This window comes from Rhamphochromis sp. 'chilingali', assembly GCF_963969265.1.
Source record: "Rhamphochromis sp. 'chilingali' genome assembly, chromosome: 19".
Classification (NCBI taxonomy): Eukaryota; Metazoa; Chordata; class Actinopteri; order Cichliformes; family Cichlidae; genus Rhamphochromis; species Rhamphochromis sp. 'chilingali'.
The window spans coordinates 15,943,076-15,958,391 of NC_137946.1; the positions used below are offsets into that span (position 1 = coordinate 15,943,076).

General features: G+C 39.9%; 2 protein-coding genes across 5 annotated transcripts; both read right to left on the minus strand.

The window, feature by feature from the left end:
- Positions 1-138: 138 nt before the first annotated feature.
- Positions 139-6,558, minus strand: cct8 (chaperonin containing TCP1, subunit 8 (theta)). 3 transcript variants are annotated; one of them, XM_080867722.1, is made up of 16 exons: positions 6,392-6,558; positions 5,797-5,887; positions 5,630-5,709; positions 5,386-5,535; positions 5,106-5,286; positions 4,947-5,008; positions 4,732-4,869; positions 4,465-4,643; positions 4,041-4,107; positions 3,869-3,956; positions 3,673-3,788; positions 3,197-3,268; positions 2,923-3,087; positions 1,768-1,887; positions 1,208-1,344; positions 139-420 (listed from the first exon to the last, which is right to left on the minus strand). In XM_080867722.1, exons 1-15 carry the CDS (start codon positions 6,449-6,451, stop codon positions 1,237-1,239), a joined length of 1,677 nt encoding a protein of 558 aa, XP_080723848.1. In that variant the 5' UTR covers positions 6,452-6,558; the 3' UTR covers positions 139-420; positions 1,208-1,236. The 3 variants fall into 3 exon arrangements, with proteins under 3 accessions (XP_080723848.1, XP_080723847.1, XP_080723849.1); XM_080867721.1 differs by having other exon boundaries at positions 1,204-1,344; XM_080867723.1 differs by lacking the exon at positions 1,208-1,344 and having other exon boundaries at positions 6,392-6,557.
- Positions 6,559-7,979: 1,421 nt separating this feature from the next.
- On the minus strand, positions 7,980-12,141 carry pimreg (PICALM interacting mitotic regulator). Of its 2 annotated transcripts, XM_080867819.1 has the most exons (6): positions 12,005-12,141; positions 10,992-11,309; positions 10,553-10,854; positions 10,211-10,306; positions 9,501-9,539; positions 8,913-9,050 (listed from the first exon to the last, which is right to left on the minus strand). In XM_080867819.1, exons 2-5 carry the CDS (start codon positions 11,283-11,285, stop codon positions 9,509-9,511), a joined length of 723 nt encoding a protein of 240 aa, XP_080723945.1. In that variant the 5' UTR covers positions 11,286-11,309; positions 12,005-12,141; the 3' UTR covers positions 8,913-9,050; positions 9,501-9,508. The 2 variants fall into 2 exon arrangements, with proteins under 2 accessions (XP_080723944.1, XP_080723945.1); XM_080867818.1 differs by lacking the exon at positions 9,501-9,539 and having other exon boundaries at positions 7,980-9,050.
- Positions 12,142-15,316: the final 3,175 nt, after the last annotated feature.

Genomic DNA, 15,316 nt, shown 5'->3' on the forward strand with positions numbered 1-15,316 from the left:
CAATTTGAAGCGTGGTAACAGTACATTTTCTCGTTCTTTTTGAGTCTCAATATGTGATGAAACAAAGTTAGTGATCATATGAAGTACCAAAGAAGTTTATAAAGCAACGCTGGGCAAAAAGTAAAAAAACAAACCAAATAGTGACAGCACAGGTGCCTTTTATTTGGGACTGAGAACATAAAAAGCAAAACAGAGCCATTGGTATGATTTTTTTTTTTTAACTTCTGTTACCAATGTATGGTCATTTCTACAAAATAAACCAATAAACAGGTAAGCTTTAAATAAGTAGAAAAGTTTGGGAATCCATGTCAGAGCGTTCAGGGTTAAAAGGAGCATCTGCTGGACATTTTAGTCGTCCTCATCAAAGTCTTTCTTTCCCTGGGGAGGTTTGGGTCCTCCTGCTGGTTTGGCCATGATGATCTATAAAGGAAGAAAACAATCATTTCATCATAAGATCCATGCAGCTGAGTGAGTGGGCTTTATGGCAGAGTGGAAGCACATCACCTCTGACCTTCATAAAATAATTGATAGACAAACATTAACCACAGCATCCAAAATGTGTTCAATCTTAAACTGCTGTGCTTATTTATAAATGAGGGGACTATATTTTCAAAGTAAAAAAAAGACCATTTAAATCCCTACAGATATTCCAGAAGTCCATTTATAGTGATTAAACATTCATGAGCACACGTGGGAGTACCGTATGTTGTGCTTTAAGAGAAATTCTCTACACAGGAAAATGTACTTGTGCACAAAACGTGAACACTTAAAATCAAATAAATAATTAAAGAAAAAAAATGAGCTGAAGAAATAATAATTAAACTCTGGGTCAGTTACTTAAGGCACTTCATGTTTCACAAAACATCTTCAACTACGTCTAAACTGAATTAATCTTCTCTTAAAATAGATTAAAAAACAAAACAGTGTTTGATTTGGTACTTGCACTCACAAACTGCTTGCGCATGCAGCATGCTATCACACCACACACACTATCTGCTCTGTGCAGGTTTAGGCAGTGGCACATCTGGGTTTGTGTAAAACAACTGTGATGTGGTTGAATCCAGTCAGTAACGCAACATTTCTCCAGTGTTAGTAGTGACAGGTAACACATACATATTTCAACCTCCTGTGAGTGACTGAGCACACCGGTGCAGATTTTTGTTTTGTTTTTAGTTAAAAGCGCACACACATTCCAAAACCTACTGACTGAGCGACTGAGGGTTTTGTGTGTGCCCTCTAATGGTGAGTTTCAAAATTATCAGGCTCTTCATCCCAACCGTCCTTGTCCCAATGGCCTCTCTGCTTGGGAGCCTTGGGTCCCCCTGCAGCCTTAGCCATGATGATCTGGATCGTACATATATGCACACTTAATTTATCCACCAGTTGCTTTAAAGAACATAAAAAAAAAATCCTAAAAAGAATAATACAAAACTCAAAATATAAACAGAAAGCAAACATCTGTGAGATGTGATTTGATGCGGTCTGTCGGATCTCTGGAGTGTGGCATTACGTTTGTTGATTTGCCTCAAAGCCTAAATTATTCAGTTAAAAACCAAACCGATACATTAAAAGCCGTTTAATAGATGAAGTTTTGTAAACAGGTGAAAAATAGTCCTAAAGGCTCTTACTGTCTGACTGATTGAAGCAGTTTTCTGTCTCAATCAAAAACAAAAAACACAATTTCAAAAGTTCATAAAATATTCTGTATGAGGCTGGCTTTCATTACATGTAGAGTTTGTGTGTTAAGAATGTTTTGTTTGTACCCACCTGGTCCACCCTCAGCACTGTGATAGCGGAATTGGTAGCCAGTTTTATGCCCCAGTATTTGACCAGGTAGGGATCCAGAATGCCGGCTTCGAGCATGTCCTTCACAGCAGGACCATCACTCTGCAAACAACATGACAACCGCACCGTCAGTCAAGAATATGAGACGCTTCAATAGAAACGGGTATTAAAAAAAATAATTTCAAATTTTGGATTTAAGGGGGAAAAAAGGATGCCACAACACAAATTTTAAGATGTCTTTTATAGACCTAGTCTGCTCAACTTAACTCGACTGTTTCTAGGGTTTCCCATACTCAGAAAACGAGACGTCAACAGACTGCATGTCACCGATTGGCTAGTCAGTGGCGTTCCTCAGTTAGTCATGAGGCCGTCTCCTTCACGAAAATCAAAAGCATAATTTTTGAAACCCGGAAATTAGGGACCTGGCTATGCAAAAAAAAAAAAAAAAAAAAAAAAGGAGGCAGCAGGTATAGCATCACCTCAACCTCCTCCATCGTCGTGGTGTTTGAGTCGCCATTACTTCGTACTCGACTGTAAAAGAAACCGTCCGAAACCGAGTTGAGCCAAGATGAGTAGGTACAGGTGGGAAAAAGGACTGTTAGTGTTAAGCTGTGTACCCTAATCTAAAAAGTGGTGTGCATCTACCCAAGTTAACTGGAAGCCAAAAAAAAAAAAAAAAAAAATCTAAACTGTGATTCGCCTGCTTGGTAATTACATACGATGTGAACATCATATTATTTAGCTTAAAGATCATGTGGAACAGGCTGTATCTGTCTCCATAGCGCAGACAACACAAATGGACTCGGTGGGAGCTCAAGTCCTTCCAGCATTTCAGTCAAGGTAACTGTTTTTCTCTCAAAGGCCAACACATGAGCCAAGTTTCTCTTGTGATGACAGAATGATGTAGTGCATGTTTTTAGTGCAAACAGCAGTGTTAGCTCCTCCGGCATTCACTGTCACGTTTTGGACACCACTGGTAATGCGTTAAGGACCAGTGTGTAAGGTTTAGGTGCCTCTTGCAGTGCCGTTGTAGATTGTAACCAAGGAAAACACAGGCTGAATATTTTAAACGATTCACATCTGAAATCAAACTATATCAAAGCCATCCACACATTCTTCTCATGCATCCATACATACCTCAATGTCAAAGCCCATGTTTTTGTTTCCCTCATGATGCGCAGAATACAGCTTTGAAATAAGCTCGCTCCCCTTCACGCCGGAGTTCTCAGCGAGGGCACGTGGCAACGCCTCGAAAGCTTCGGCAAACTTTTTAATGGCATACTGCTCGAGACCAGGGCAGGACTGCAGAAAGGCAGGAAAATGGTGTATCAGTCAAAATAGGACAAAACGAAGACGAGAGATAAGTGTGTGGACTTGGAATATGTTAATTAATTCACTTGAATGTGCATACCTCTCCATATGAGGTGATCTGTTTGGCCAGCTCAATCTCAGTGGCTCCTCCTCCAGGTACCAGCCTGTTGTCCTAAAGATAATGAATGACAGAGAGACTGTAGCTGTTGTGCAAACTAAGTAGTACATAAAAAGAAAACCCCTTGAAATTTGTGAACTGTAAGATTCTCAATAACAATGTTTAAAGGGAAAGTTTTGCTCATAGTGAACACTGATAGCATAGCTTTAGTTTTTCAGTTCCTAATTCTATTTTAATATTATTATTATTATTATTATTATTATTATTAAGTAAACAGGTGCTCAACACCGATGAGAAAAAAGATAAACATCAGCCTGAGTTGCTTTACAATAAAGACAATAATAATCTTTAAAATATAATTTGTGCATCCATTTGTTAAAACTTGTGATTCATCTAAAAGTAAGAAAAAAATCCCAACAACAACAAAATAACCCCAGTGACTTATAATGTCTACTTACCCTGACCAGAACTTTAAAGGTGTTGACTCCATCATCTACAGCCCTCTCAATATCATCCATCAGGTTGTCAGTGGAGCCTCTGATCACCACGGTTGAGATGGCACCATCCTCTTTATCTGTGTCAACACCAACCAACATGTTAACTCAGAAAGGTTTAAAATTAAGATTCACAAGCCTGAAGAATGGAGTCATTTACCATGTTTGAAGACCACCACCTGAGTGTCTCCCACCTCAGTCAGATATACATCATCACAGTGACCCATCTCATCCGGAGTCGGAGCCGTCTAAGGATGACAAAAATGTATTTATAGTTAAAAATGGACGGCTCTTTCGAATACCTGATCTGATAAAAACAAGTGTACACTCACCATCTTGGGCAGAGCTACAGCTCCCACAGTCTTGCATAATCTCCTGAGGTCCCACTTGGAGTTAAGCCTGACGAGAAGGAAAAAAAGAACGTTTACGGCTGGGAAGCACACAATGCCAAAGATATACTATTATATATCATGTAATATTTAACATACGGCCATCATATATTTATTTAAATGTCCCAAAAAATGCAGACACAGTTACATCTTGCACCTTCAAAATAAAAGTTTTAGTCCTAGGCCATGAAAGGACCATCTGTATTAGCAAAAAGATCAATCTTTACTTGGGAGAAATGTGATCTCTTAAGCGAGTTACATGAAACAGTAAGCTCAACTAGAAGAAACTCAGGCTGAATTTGCCGTAAATGTCTAGCTCTTTGTATATGATACGTTCCCTGCTCACTTAAGGTTTTGTAGTTCTTACCTGACCACCATGAGTTTGTACTTGTTGGCGTAGTGCAGCGCCATGTCAGCCACTTTCCCCCCAGTTACCACCACAGTGGCACCAGCCTCCTTGATAGCCTTCACGTTAGCTTCCATCAAATCCTCCTCTCCTTTACTGAAGTCCATGAGCTCCTGTGCATTATTTATCAACACTGTGCCCTGTGGAACAGACGGGACTATTGTCAGCACCGAGAGCAATGTTAGCATCATCTTCATTAAACTTAATATATCGGTCACCTCCACTTACCTTAGTCTCTGTCACCATGCAGTCGAAGGGGCAGGAGAAAACGGCGATCTTGGCGTCTTTCACTGATGAGATGTCTCCCTCTGCCTCCTTCTTAAAAACCATGCCATGAAGCATAGAGGATGCCGTCACCCCACAACCCTAAAATGACCACAAATGTTAATAGAGGCCAAACTGCATACGCACACAAAATAAAACCAACAGAAGATGCTGCTTACCAAAATCTTGCATACTCTGACGTTATCAACATTGAAATTGCCGGTCTCTGGGAAGATCGATACTGCACGAAGAGGGGAGAAAAAGGAAGTCAGAAAAATACCAAGGCAATGCTAAAATCGAGACAATCAACTCTGAGATAGTGTGCACTTCTGACTCACCACAGGCCTCTGCAATGAGGTTCGCAAGGAAGTCTTCATTGCCGTACTGTTTACTCATGACTGCTGTACGGATGAGCGACTTGGCTTCATTAATGTCATGGAGGTTCTTGGCTGAGGAGCAAACGCAGTCTGACAGGATCTCCAGAGTCTTCTTACAAGCCTTCTCGTAGCCTTCAATCACCTGTGGCAAAGAAGAAAAAGCAGGCACTGAGAAAATGCACCAATCATAGCACATGTTTGACATCAAGCCATGCTACTTTACCAATATTATCTTGTTTACCTCTGAAACAGACAAGCCCATTCTAAGGAGCTCTTCAGCCAGCTCCAGCAGAGCTCCAGCAAAGACCAGGACAAAGTTGGTACCATCGCCGACTTCCTGTTCTTGCATGTGGGACGCCATTACAATCATTTTGGCTGCGGGATGCTGCACCTATAAAACAAACAATTTACATAAATAGTTAAATTCATACATTTATTATGCACTCAGCTGAATTTCAGTGAGGTGCACAACAACATCTCCTCACCTCAAGCTCTCTGAGAATTGTTGCAGCGTCATTGGTGACAAACAGCTTCTCTAAATGGTTGATGACCATTTTGTTCATGCCTAAAAGAAAACACTTCATTTAACGGGTGCTGCTTTGATATCTTTACAGAGCACAACCCTAATAGGCTGTAGGCAGACCAAACTTACCGTTCGGCCCATAGGCAGTGCGGGTGGTTTGAGAAAGTTCCTTACAAGCTCTGATATTACGGAAGACAGCCTCTTCAAGACCTGAAAAGTGCTGTAACAGACAAGAAATCAACTTTTCAAGACAGGTGCATTACCGTTCATTTCCATGTCAGACTAATATATTTAGCTTACTACCTAACAATGAATATGTTAAAAGCAAATAACTGGATATAATATGGATAGTCTGAGAATGTAAACATTTCATTAAGCATCAGCATCACTTTAAGCTGACAGTACTGACAGTTAGCTGAATGCTAGCTGGGTGTGACTGCAGTATGGCATCCCGTTATAACAGCAGCTCAACTTCTGCTGCTGCTATATTTAGCACGGTTTAGACTGAAGGGAGACAGTGAAATATCAAGAATAAGCATTTCATCTTCCCTAACAGACCTTCGTCCAGCAGCCGGCTGGGCGGCCTGGCTGCTGCTTTCTAGAACTATCCCTCATGACTCTGAATGAACATGCTAACTTAGCGGCTAACGTTAGCTAGCACGCTTCTTCACAACTACTCAGTCAAAGCTCATCTACGAGCCCAATATTCCTAATTTAACCCCACCTTGGCGCCATCCTTTAACATCTGGGCGAAGCCCGGAGCTTTTGGGACGTGTAGGGCCATTTTCAAATTTTTAGCAGCCCCGGTATCCTAGAGAAGGTAGCCGCGGCGTGGGTTCAGCTCTGGGTACAAAGCCGGAGAGGCAGAGGTGGAGCGACTTCAGCTAGGCAGCGAGCTACAGACGGGTGACAACAAAGGACAAACAGAGCAATTCTCGTTTCACCGCGCAGTGATCGTAAAACACCACGCGGGGGCAGTCTTACCGTCGTGTTACTATAACGAAATCCAAGTCTATACTAAGTGACTGACTTTTCAGTGAATTCCAAATAATTTAAGCTACCTCACCAAAGAAACACAAGTAAAGTACGACAGATGGCATTTCTGATTTCCTGTTGTTTACTTGCTTTGTCAAATTTCTATCATTAGTCATGAAATATTACAAATATAATGAATTATTGTCTTAAATGTGTAGTTGTTTTAAATTAAAAATGTATTGCCTTTACCAGTTAGTTTTCTATAGACTGTGCCTTGCATATTATACAAATATAATATATACAAATATAACCATGCTATCCCAAATGATTTACCCACTAAAAGAATTACACAAATTTTCTACATACAAATTAAAGTAGTACTAATCTCATATAAAGTACTTAATCACAAATGTGTAACATAATTTAATTTTAGGTCAGCGGTTTGGCAACCTATCCAGGGTGTGCCCTCCACTTGCCCTATGTTAGCTGGGATAGCCCCCCCACCCCATAACAATAAGCAGAAGAGTACGGATGTATGAATATTACAATTATTCTAAGTTAAAACACAAATTATAGTACCAGAAGAAGTTCAAACTGAGCATCAGAAAGAGGAAGAAAGGAGATTTAAATGACTTTGAACATGACATGGTGGTTGATGTGAATATTTCAGAAACTGCTGATCTACTAAAATTTTCCCACATAACCATCACTGTGATCTGAAAGAGGCATGAGTTGCAGTGTCGCACAGATAAAATTGGGCTGGAAAAATGTTGCCTGGTTTTTATTAATCTCAATTTCTGCTGCAACATTCAAGTGATAGGGTCAAAATTTAATGCAAACAGCATCAAAGCATGGATCAATCCTTCCTTGGACTGATCACTGGTTCAGGTTTGCCGGTGTTCATTTAATGGCGTGGGAGTGTTTTATTGCCATAAATTGGGCCTCTTATTACAAACTGAGTGCCTTCCAGCACCATGGTGGATCTGTGCCATTAGGCAAGCATTAAGGCAGTACTAGCAAGGTATACCTAATGAAGTGGGAAGTTAATATACTGGCATATATAGATTTCAATACCTGAAAATGATCTGAACAGAAAGAAAAAAAACAAAAAACCCAAAATAGTGATATAAACACATTTTTCCACTCCGTTTCTAAAATCTTCAGTTAGTTTAATGAACAAATGTGCTGTAAAACTGACACCAAATGATAACCACCATCATCAACATCATGATGTTGAGGAAAATATTATTTTAACCCCCCCCCCCAAAAAAAATGAAGAAAAGAAAAAGAAAACACCCAACAAAAATGATGTGAAGAGAAAACATGAAACGGATATATATATGCATAAAAAGGGCAAAGTTTTATTTTTTCACATTTGGACAGTTGTTCTCCTTTAAAAAAAATAATAATGCAGAAAAAGAAAGTATCAAAAACAGAAAAACAAAACAACAACAACACACCCACAGAAGAGCTTTGCTTAATTTGAGGCTGGTAACTTGAGAGTCACTAATAAGACTCGGGATATCTCTTTATAACATCATCATTATAGCCATCAACTGGTAATGAGCCACTAAATCTTTTTCCCCATCACATTATCAGATGATTTGTGTGTACAATATCGATGCATGAATCATCCACAGGCCATTAGAAGTGCCAACCTCTGCCTCAAGGAATGTTCACATTTAAATACTGTTTTAGAAAATACACTTGATAATTTGGTATAATCAAATGATATTTAAAAATAGTGTAACAAGTGTTAGAAACATTATTGCATACATATAAAAATAGTGGAAAAAAAAAAAGATTTCCCCTCTGTCAGAAAATTTAGTGTTCGTTCAGCAGATAACTGCAGCTCTTGTTCGCGATCCCTTTAGAGTACATTTCATTAACTTTCTATGCAGAGAATGAGAACACAAAGTACAATATTAGTATTTTGAAAATGTAACTAAATGTAACATTTTGGTTGTAGCAGCTACGACAGATGCAAAGAAAATTCCTCTGGAAGCTACAGTGAGGATATTTTACCCACAACAAGCTAACCTGAGACATGTAAACACACAAGAGTCACACAGATGCTCACAAAGATGCAGAGCACACATAAAAAAAGACAAGCTGTAGCATAATAGTCTCCCAGTATCATAACGCCACTGTGAATATGTAACAGTGACACCACAATAATAATGAGTATAATAAGTGTAAAACATGGCTACAATAGGTCCTGCATTATACACACAGACATGCATGTAGTTCAGTTGGGTTTGCGAATAGTGTTCACAGCTGTGTGGGCCCAACTGCCCAGCGTGTCTGAGACGCGTGTGGCTCTGCGTGTGACATTTGAGCGGCTGAGTTTACCGCTGGGATCCAGCTTTCTCATCATCGCTCCCCCAGAACGTTCCTTTGGGCCAGATCTGCAGAGACAGAGAGACACTACTCAGTGCAAAAAGAGACTGCCATTAAAACCATATAGGTTTACAACTGTAACATCAGTTAGTTATTTAAAAAGAAAAAGGCAAGTGTTAAGCCATCAGGCAACAAATGAAAATTTTCAGTAACTCATTTCCTGATCTACAATTTGAATTTTATTACTTATCATTTTAATGTGTAAATGGCCTTGTAGACATTCAGGTAATATCAGAAAAGGTATTTGGGAAAGTTTGGTGTCAAGGAAAATTTAAAGCAGGAGCTGTAAAGTCAGCAAGAAAAAGTGTGAGCAACATTTGTTCAGACAGCGAGTTATTAATCTGTTTTTCTTCCAGATTGCATGCATCCGAGAAGCTCTGCCATGCACCTTTGTGTTTACACTGAAAGCTATGTTCTCAAAACTCAACTAGTTTTACTCTTTGGAAAGGGGATTTTACCTTCTGTATTACTCCACAATTTGGGAATAGTTGAACTGCCTGTTGCAAGTAAAAAACAAAACAAAAAACTGATCTCAATTAAATAAGAAGACGTCTATACTCAGTGAGGAAAGCCTCTGGGAGCATGTAATGTGCGCAAATAACAGGCAAGATCACCATTACCGAGTGCTCGCTTTCCGCACTGAATATCATCGTTTACAGGACACAAATATTTTAAATGACAACACAGGAAGTGACGCAAATTTTCAAATGCATTCTGTCATGTCATCTGGCTCCAATTCCCACATCCACCTCCTTTCCCCCTTACTCCCTCCTTATCTGAATACCAGAAACACAGGCCCTGTTTCAAACTGAGGTGGGAGGAATGTCTGGAGGGAGGGGGAGGAAGTCTGGGGACCCACAAGCTGGGATTCTTTGGGTGAGAGGGCAAGGAGGACAGAGACTCCCTTCCTCAATACAGAATATGCATGAATACAAGGAAATGGACTAATGGCTTCTTCAGTTACACAAAACTTTAATTTACCAACAAAACACTTCTTTAGTTGTGATTATAGAAAAAGGTAACAAAACATGTCCTTTTTCTGTTAATTACCCAATCTGGGAGAAACTAATAACACACATAATGCAAACACTTTTTACAATTTTAGAATTTACCACCCAGTCAATGATCAAGATATCAAAAGAATTCACTAAAATAAAAAAAATGTTACCTGCTGTCTCTCCCAATGATGTCATCAAAAGCCTTCGACAGATGTTTGAGCCTCCTGAGTCCACTGGAAACTGACTCCAAATCTTGGTCAAATTTCCTATTATAGATCATAAAAACAAAATATTTGGCAGAAAAAGATAACCACCAAAATTCAAGTGAGCTACTCTCAGCTGCTCCACATACTTGGTTGAGTTTTTTTTTTTTTTTTTTTTAAATAAATAAATGGTGTATGATCGTCCTGACACATCCTCAGAGGGATCCAATGAAATAAAAGCACTCAACAAACTTATAAACTAACAAAGTCCTAAAAAGCAAAGTTGCATAAAGAGTGAATCAAACTCACTTCCTCTGGTTTTGCGTATTTGGAGAGGCAAAGGGACTTCGTACAGCAGCCATGCGGACCAGTTGCCTCCTGCCACCTCCTGTTTTCACTCCTCTTACGGATGCTTCAGGAGTCCTGCGTCCTCTGGAGCCTGGAGTACGCCCAGGTGTACCTGTTGCTCTGAGTGTGCGTCTGGGTGTTGCAGCCCGATGAGGTGTACGTCCTGGGGTGCAAGAATTCAATGCTCCAGCATTTTCTCCATCACGACCCGGGGTCGCTACCAAACACTCTTCACGGGAAAATTCTCTGGTCCTCTGCAACCTCTGAGAGAGAGAGAGAGAGAGAGAGAGAGAGAGAGAGAGAGAAAGAAAATAACAACTCTAGAATAACTGACTGGTGGCTTTTGTTGAGACTGATAATAATAAAAAATAGGCAATTTCACACATAACAGTTAATCTACCTGATACACTCCGGTGATAGAGTTACGAGCACTACGAGTAAGTTTGTGGACTGTGCTGGTCTTTGGTTGCTCCTTCATGGTTTCCCAGGTCGGATTCTCAGGGAGGGAGTTGGTCTGGACAGATCGCAGTGGGAGTCGCTTCCTCAGTGACATTCTCAGAGAGTTGAGTGAAGATGAGGACCGAAGTTTGCGGAAACGGTCCGGGGCTTCTGGGGAGCTCTCTGCTCCATCAGACTCATCCAGGACTGTGTGTGCCCGCCAGACTCCAACCACAGCTTTACCAACACCATCCATGACTAAACAGGCTATATGACCGAGCTGAGAAAAAAAAGTGATCTGTATGAATAAGTTTTATGAAAATAACATTTTTAATACTACAGTTTCAAAATCTCACAATATAAAAAAAACCTATATTCTAATCTGGCTCAGCATGCTATGAAATTTGAATATTTCTTTGGACTGATAGACCAAAATAAGAAAAAGTTACAAGTTAAGACAAATCTTTCTTTTTTTAATCCTCGAATTTGAGGAAATTATTTCAGAGTCCCTTTGTCACTGTCAAAAAATTTGAAAAATGTCAATGAACAAAGGACGGAAAAAGTGAAAAATGAGCCGTAACAACCATACAATCAAGCAGCAGTAATCGTGTTAGTAAAAGCTCCGTGGCTTTTGTTAGATAGGGACAATGCTCCTGGTCAAGTGTCCAACTTAACCCAGGAATGGCTTGCCCTGAGGAGGGAATAACAGCCTTAAGCAACAAATGAGAATTAAAGTTTACCTTTCACTTGCCGTTATATAAAAACGCTGTCAAATTGTGCCATTGTTGTCAAATGCTGCCTTTTCCCATAAAATTCAGTGAATATCATTAACAAAACAAAAGAGGGCTGTGCCCCCGAAGCCACGGTTAGCTAGGAAAAAAAATTACTATTTACACGACAAAACATCTACTCAAATAAGTATAAAAACTTAAAAGAAGAACGTCTGCTGGGACACCTGCTGTACAGAGAGCTTACCTAAAAGTATCAGTTGTAAAAGTAGCCGATTCTCTGTGGCTTTTAGGCGGCTGTAGCTCCCGTTTCTTCTTTCGCTGTTTGAATTTGGCGGCGGACCACAGAATCCAGAAAGGCACGCGTCACCACGCCCTACGCAGTGTTACGTGACGTAAAACGATGCGTCACTACGTACAGTTTTACGTTAATGGGATTCACGTTGAAATGTGACTAGGATTATCGTGTCCGAATAAGATTCCAAGATGTTTCTTCTTGAAATATATATTTTAAAATGATCTGTTAAGGTCTGTATTTTCAAAATAGTTGTAAAAAATACTTAGGATCACAAGTTTGTAATACTAGATTCCTCTATGGCTTGTTGATGCCTACCAAAAGTCGTGTTGTGACTTGCAAAGGGACATTTAGCTAAGTATTATTGGGGGTCTATGTTTATATTTGAGCCTGTATGTGTAATTGTGATCCTGTGTGGATTAGGGAAAATCCAAAATAAATTTAACATGTGCACCTAATTCTTTTTTTAAAAAGTCATTAAAGATTTATGTTGCACAATCATTTCACCCTGGAAAAATAACAGCTTAAAGAAATCATCAAAAGCCCCAAATTACCATGGCATTTATGCCCATGATGAGTGTTTGTAAACTGTCTCTCAAACACCGTCACATTTTCTAGTAAAGAAAAATTACGAAATGTTTAGCAATAAACCTTATCTTTTCCAGGTAATATGTCCAGTTTTTATTGACTTGGCATGAGATTGGTGTTGAAGCAACTAACAGGGGTGTTAGTAACGCTCTTCTATTGCAATACTGTTTTACCACCCAATTTACAGATAAAGGAATACATACAAATACACGTAAGAAACACTTTACAAAGCTAAGTATAACAGTGCCTTTGGACTTGGTGATGTATATCAAATATATTTAGCTGCTGGGAAATGCTAGATAGTTTGCACAGTTTTTTCCACCAACAGCACAATTATAACAGGTCACTAAATACTGTTGCTCATTTATCAAACACCATAAGGTTTTTCTTTGCTTTTGGTTGCACGTGTACACAAAAATCCACCATTGTGGCTACAAAGGGCTTGGTGACCAGCAGATGTCACTGCACACCTGCACATGAAATGCTTTCAGTATTTTGAAATCTTTGTCTTGTCCACCTCTGTAGTGATTTAGTAAAGGCATTAACAAGGCTGTAGAATAATTTATCTTTAACTTTGAATCCATTTGTCCTTCACTGATATCACTCTGTTTTATGTGTTTTAAAGTGTTTCTTTCTTTATTGGAAAGAACATAAAGAGGAGACCTTGACCCTAACAACCTAGCAGCCACGGTCCTTTTGTCTCATTAAAAGTAAATGTATAACATCATTTTAATGAGCTATGGCTGTATAGTTGAGTCAGGAGGTAAAGTTCAGAGCAAATGCAAGAATTAGATTCTGAAGCATTTATAAACATTTCACAGACATGTTTATTTCTCTGGTTTGACAGCAGTATGATAGTTTTACACTGGGTATTATCAAAGCATCAGCTTCAGCATTGAGTTACTCTCTTTTAAGCAGCTTTTTGGTTTTTAACACAATTAGTCTGACAATTATCTGTCTCTTTATTGTTTTAAAAAGCACACTGATTAATATGCAGAAGCCAGCATGAGCTATATATCAGAGTAAGTGCATGCATTTCTCATACAATAGCAGTTAAATGTGACAGTGTGAATGGTGGTTTCTGTCTGTGTCTGGTAATATATATACAGTGGGGCAAAAAAGTATTTAGTCAGCCACCGATTGTGCAAGTTCCCCCACTTAAAATGATGACAGAGGTCAGTAATTTGCACCAGAGGTACACTTCAACTGTGAGAGACAGAATGTGAAAAAAAAATCCATGAATTCACATGGTAGGATTTGTAAAGAATTTATTCGTAAATTAGGGTGGAAAATAACTATTTGGTCACCTCAAACATGGAAAATCTCTGGCTCTCACAGACCTGTAACGTCTTCTGTAAGAAGCTTTTCTGTCCCCCACTCGTTACCTGTATGAATGGCACCTGTTTGAACTCATCATCTGTATAAAAGACACCTGTCCACAGCCTCAAACAGTCAGACTCCAAACTCCGCCATGGCCAAGACCAAAGAGCTTTCGAAGGACACCAGGAAAAGTATTGTAGACCTGCACCAGACTGGGAAGAGTGAATCTACAATAGGCAAGCAGCTTGGTGTGAAAAAATCAACTGTGGGAGCAATCATCAGAAAATGGAAGACATACAAGACCACTGATAATCTCCCTCGATCTGGGGCTCTACGCAAGATCTCATCCCGTGGGGTCAAAATGATCATGAGAACGGTGAGCAAAGATCCCAGAACCACACGGGGGGACCTGGTGAATGACCTGCAGAGAGCTGGGACCAAAGTAACAAAGGTCACCATCAGTAACACACTACAACGGCAGGGAATCAAATCCCGCAGTGCCAGACGTGTTCCGCTGCTGAAGCCAGTGCATGTCCAGGCCCGTCTGAAGTTTGCCAGAGAGCACATGGATGATACAGCAGAGGATTGGGAGAATGTCATGTGGTCAGATGAAACCAAAGTAGAACTTTTTGGTATAAACTCAACTCGTCGTGTTTGGAAGAAGAAGAATACTGAGTTGCATCCCAAGAACACCATACCTACTGTGAAGCATGGGGGTGGAAACATCATGCTATGGGGCTGTTTTTCTGCCAGGGGGACAGGACGACTGATCCGTGTTAAGGACAGAATGAATGGGGCCATGTATCGTGAGATTTTGAGCCAAAACCTCCTTCCATCAGTGAGAACTTTGAAGATGAAACGAGGCTGGGTCTTCCAACATGACAATGATCCAAAACACACTGCCCGGGCAACAAAGGAGTGGCTCCGTAAGAAGCATTTGAAAGTCCTGGAGTGGCCTAGCCAGTCTCCAGACCTCAACCCCATAGAAAATCTGTGGCGGGAGTTGAAAGTCCGTGTTGCTCGGCGACAGCCCCAAAACATCACTGCTCTCGAGAAGATCTGCATGGAGGAATGGGCCAAAATACCAGCTACTGTGTGTGCAAACCTGGTAAAGACCTATAGTAAACGTTTGACCTCTGTTATTGCCAACAAAGGTTATGTTACAAAGTATTGAGTTGTATTTTTGTTATTGACCAAATACTTATTTTCCACCCTAATTTACGAATAAATTCTTTACAAATCCTACCATGTGGATTCATGGATTTTTTTTTCACATTCTGTCTCTCACAGTTGAAGTGTACCTCTGGTGCAAATTACTGACCTCTGTCATCATTTTAAGTGGGGGAACTTGCACAA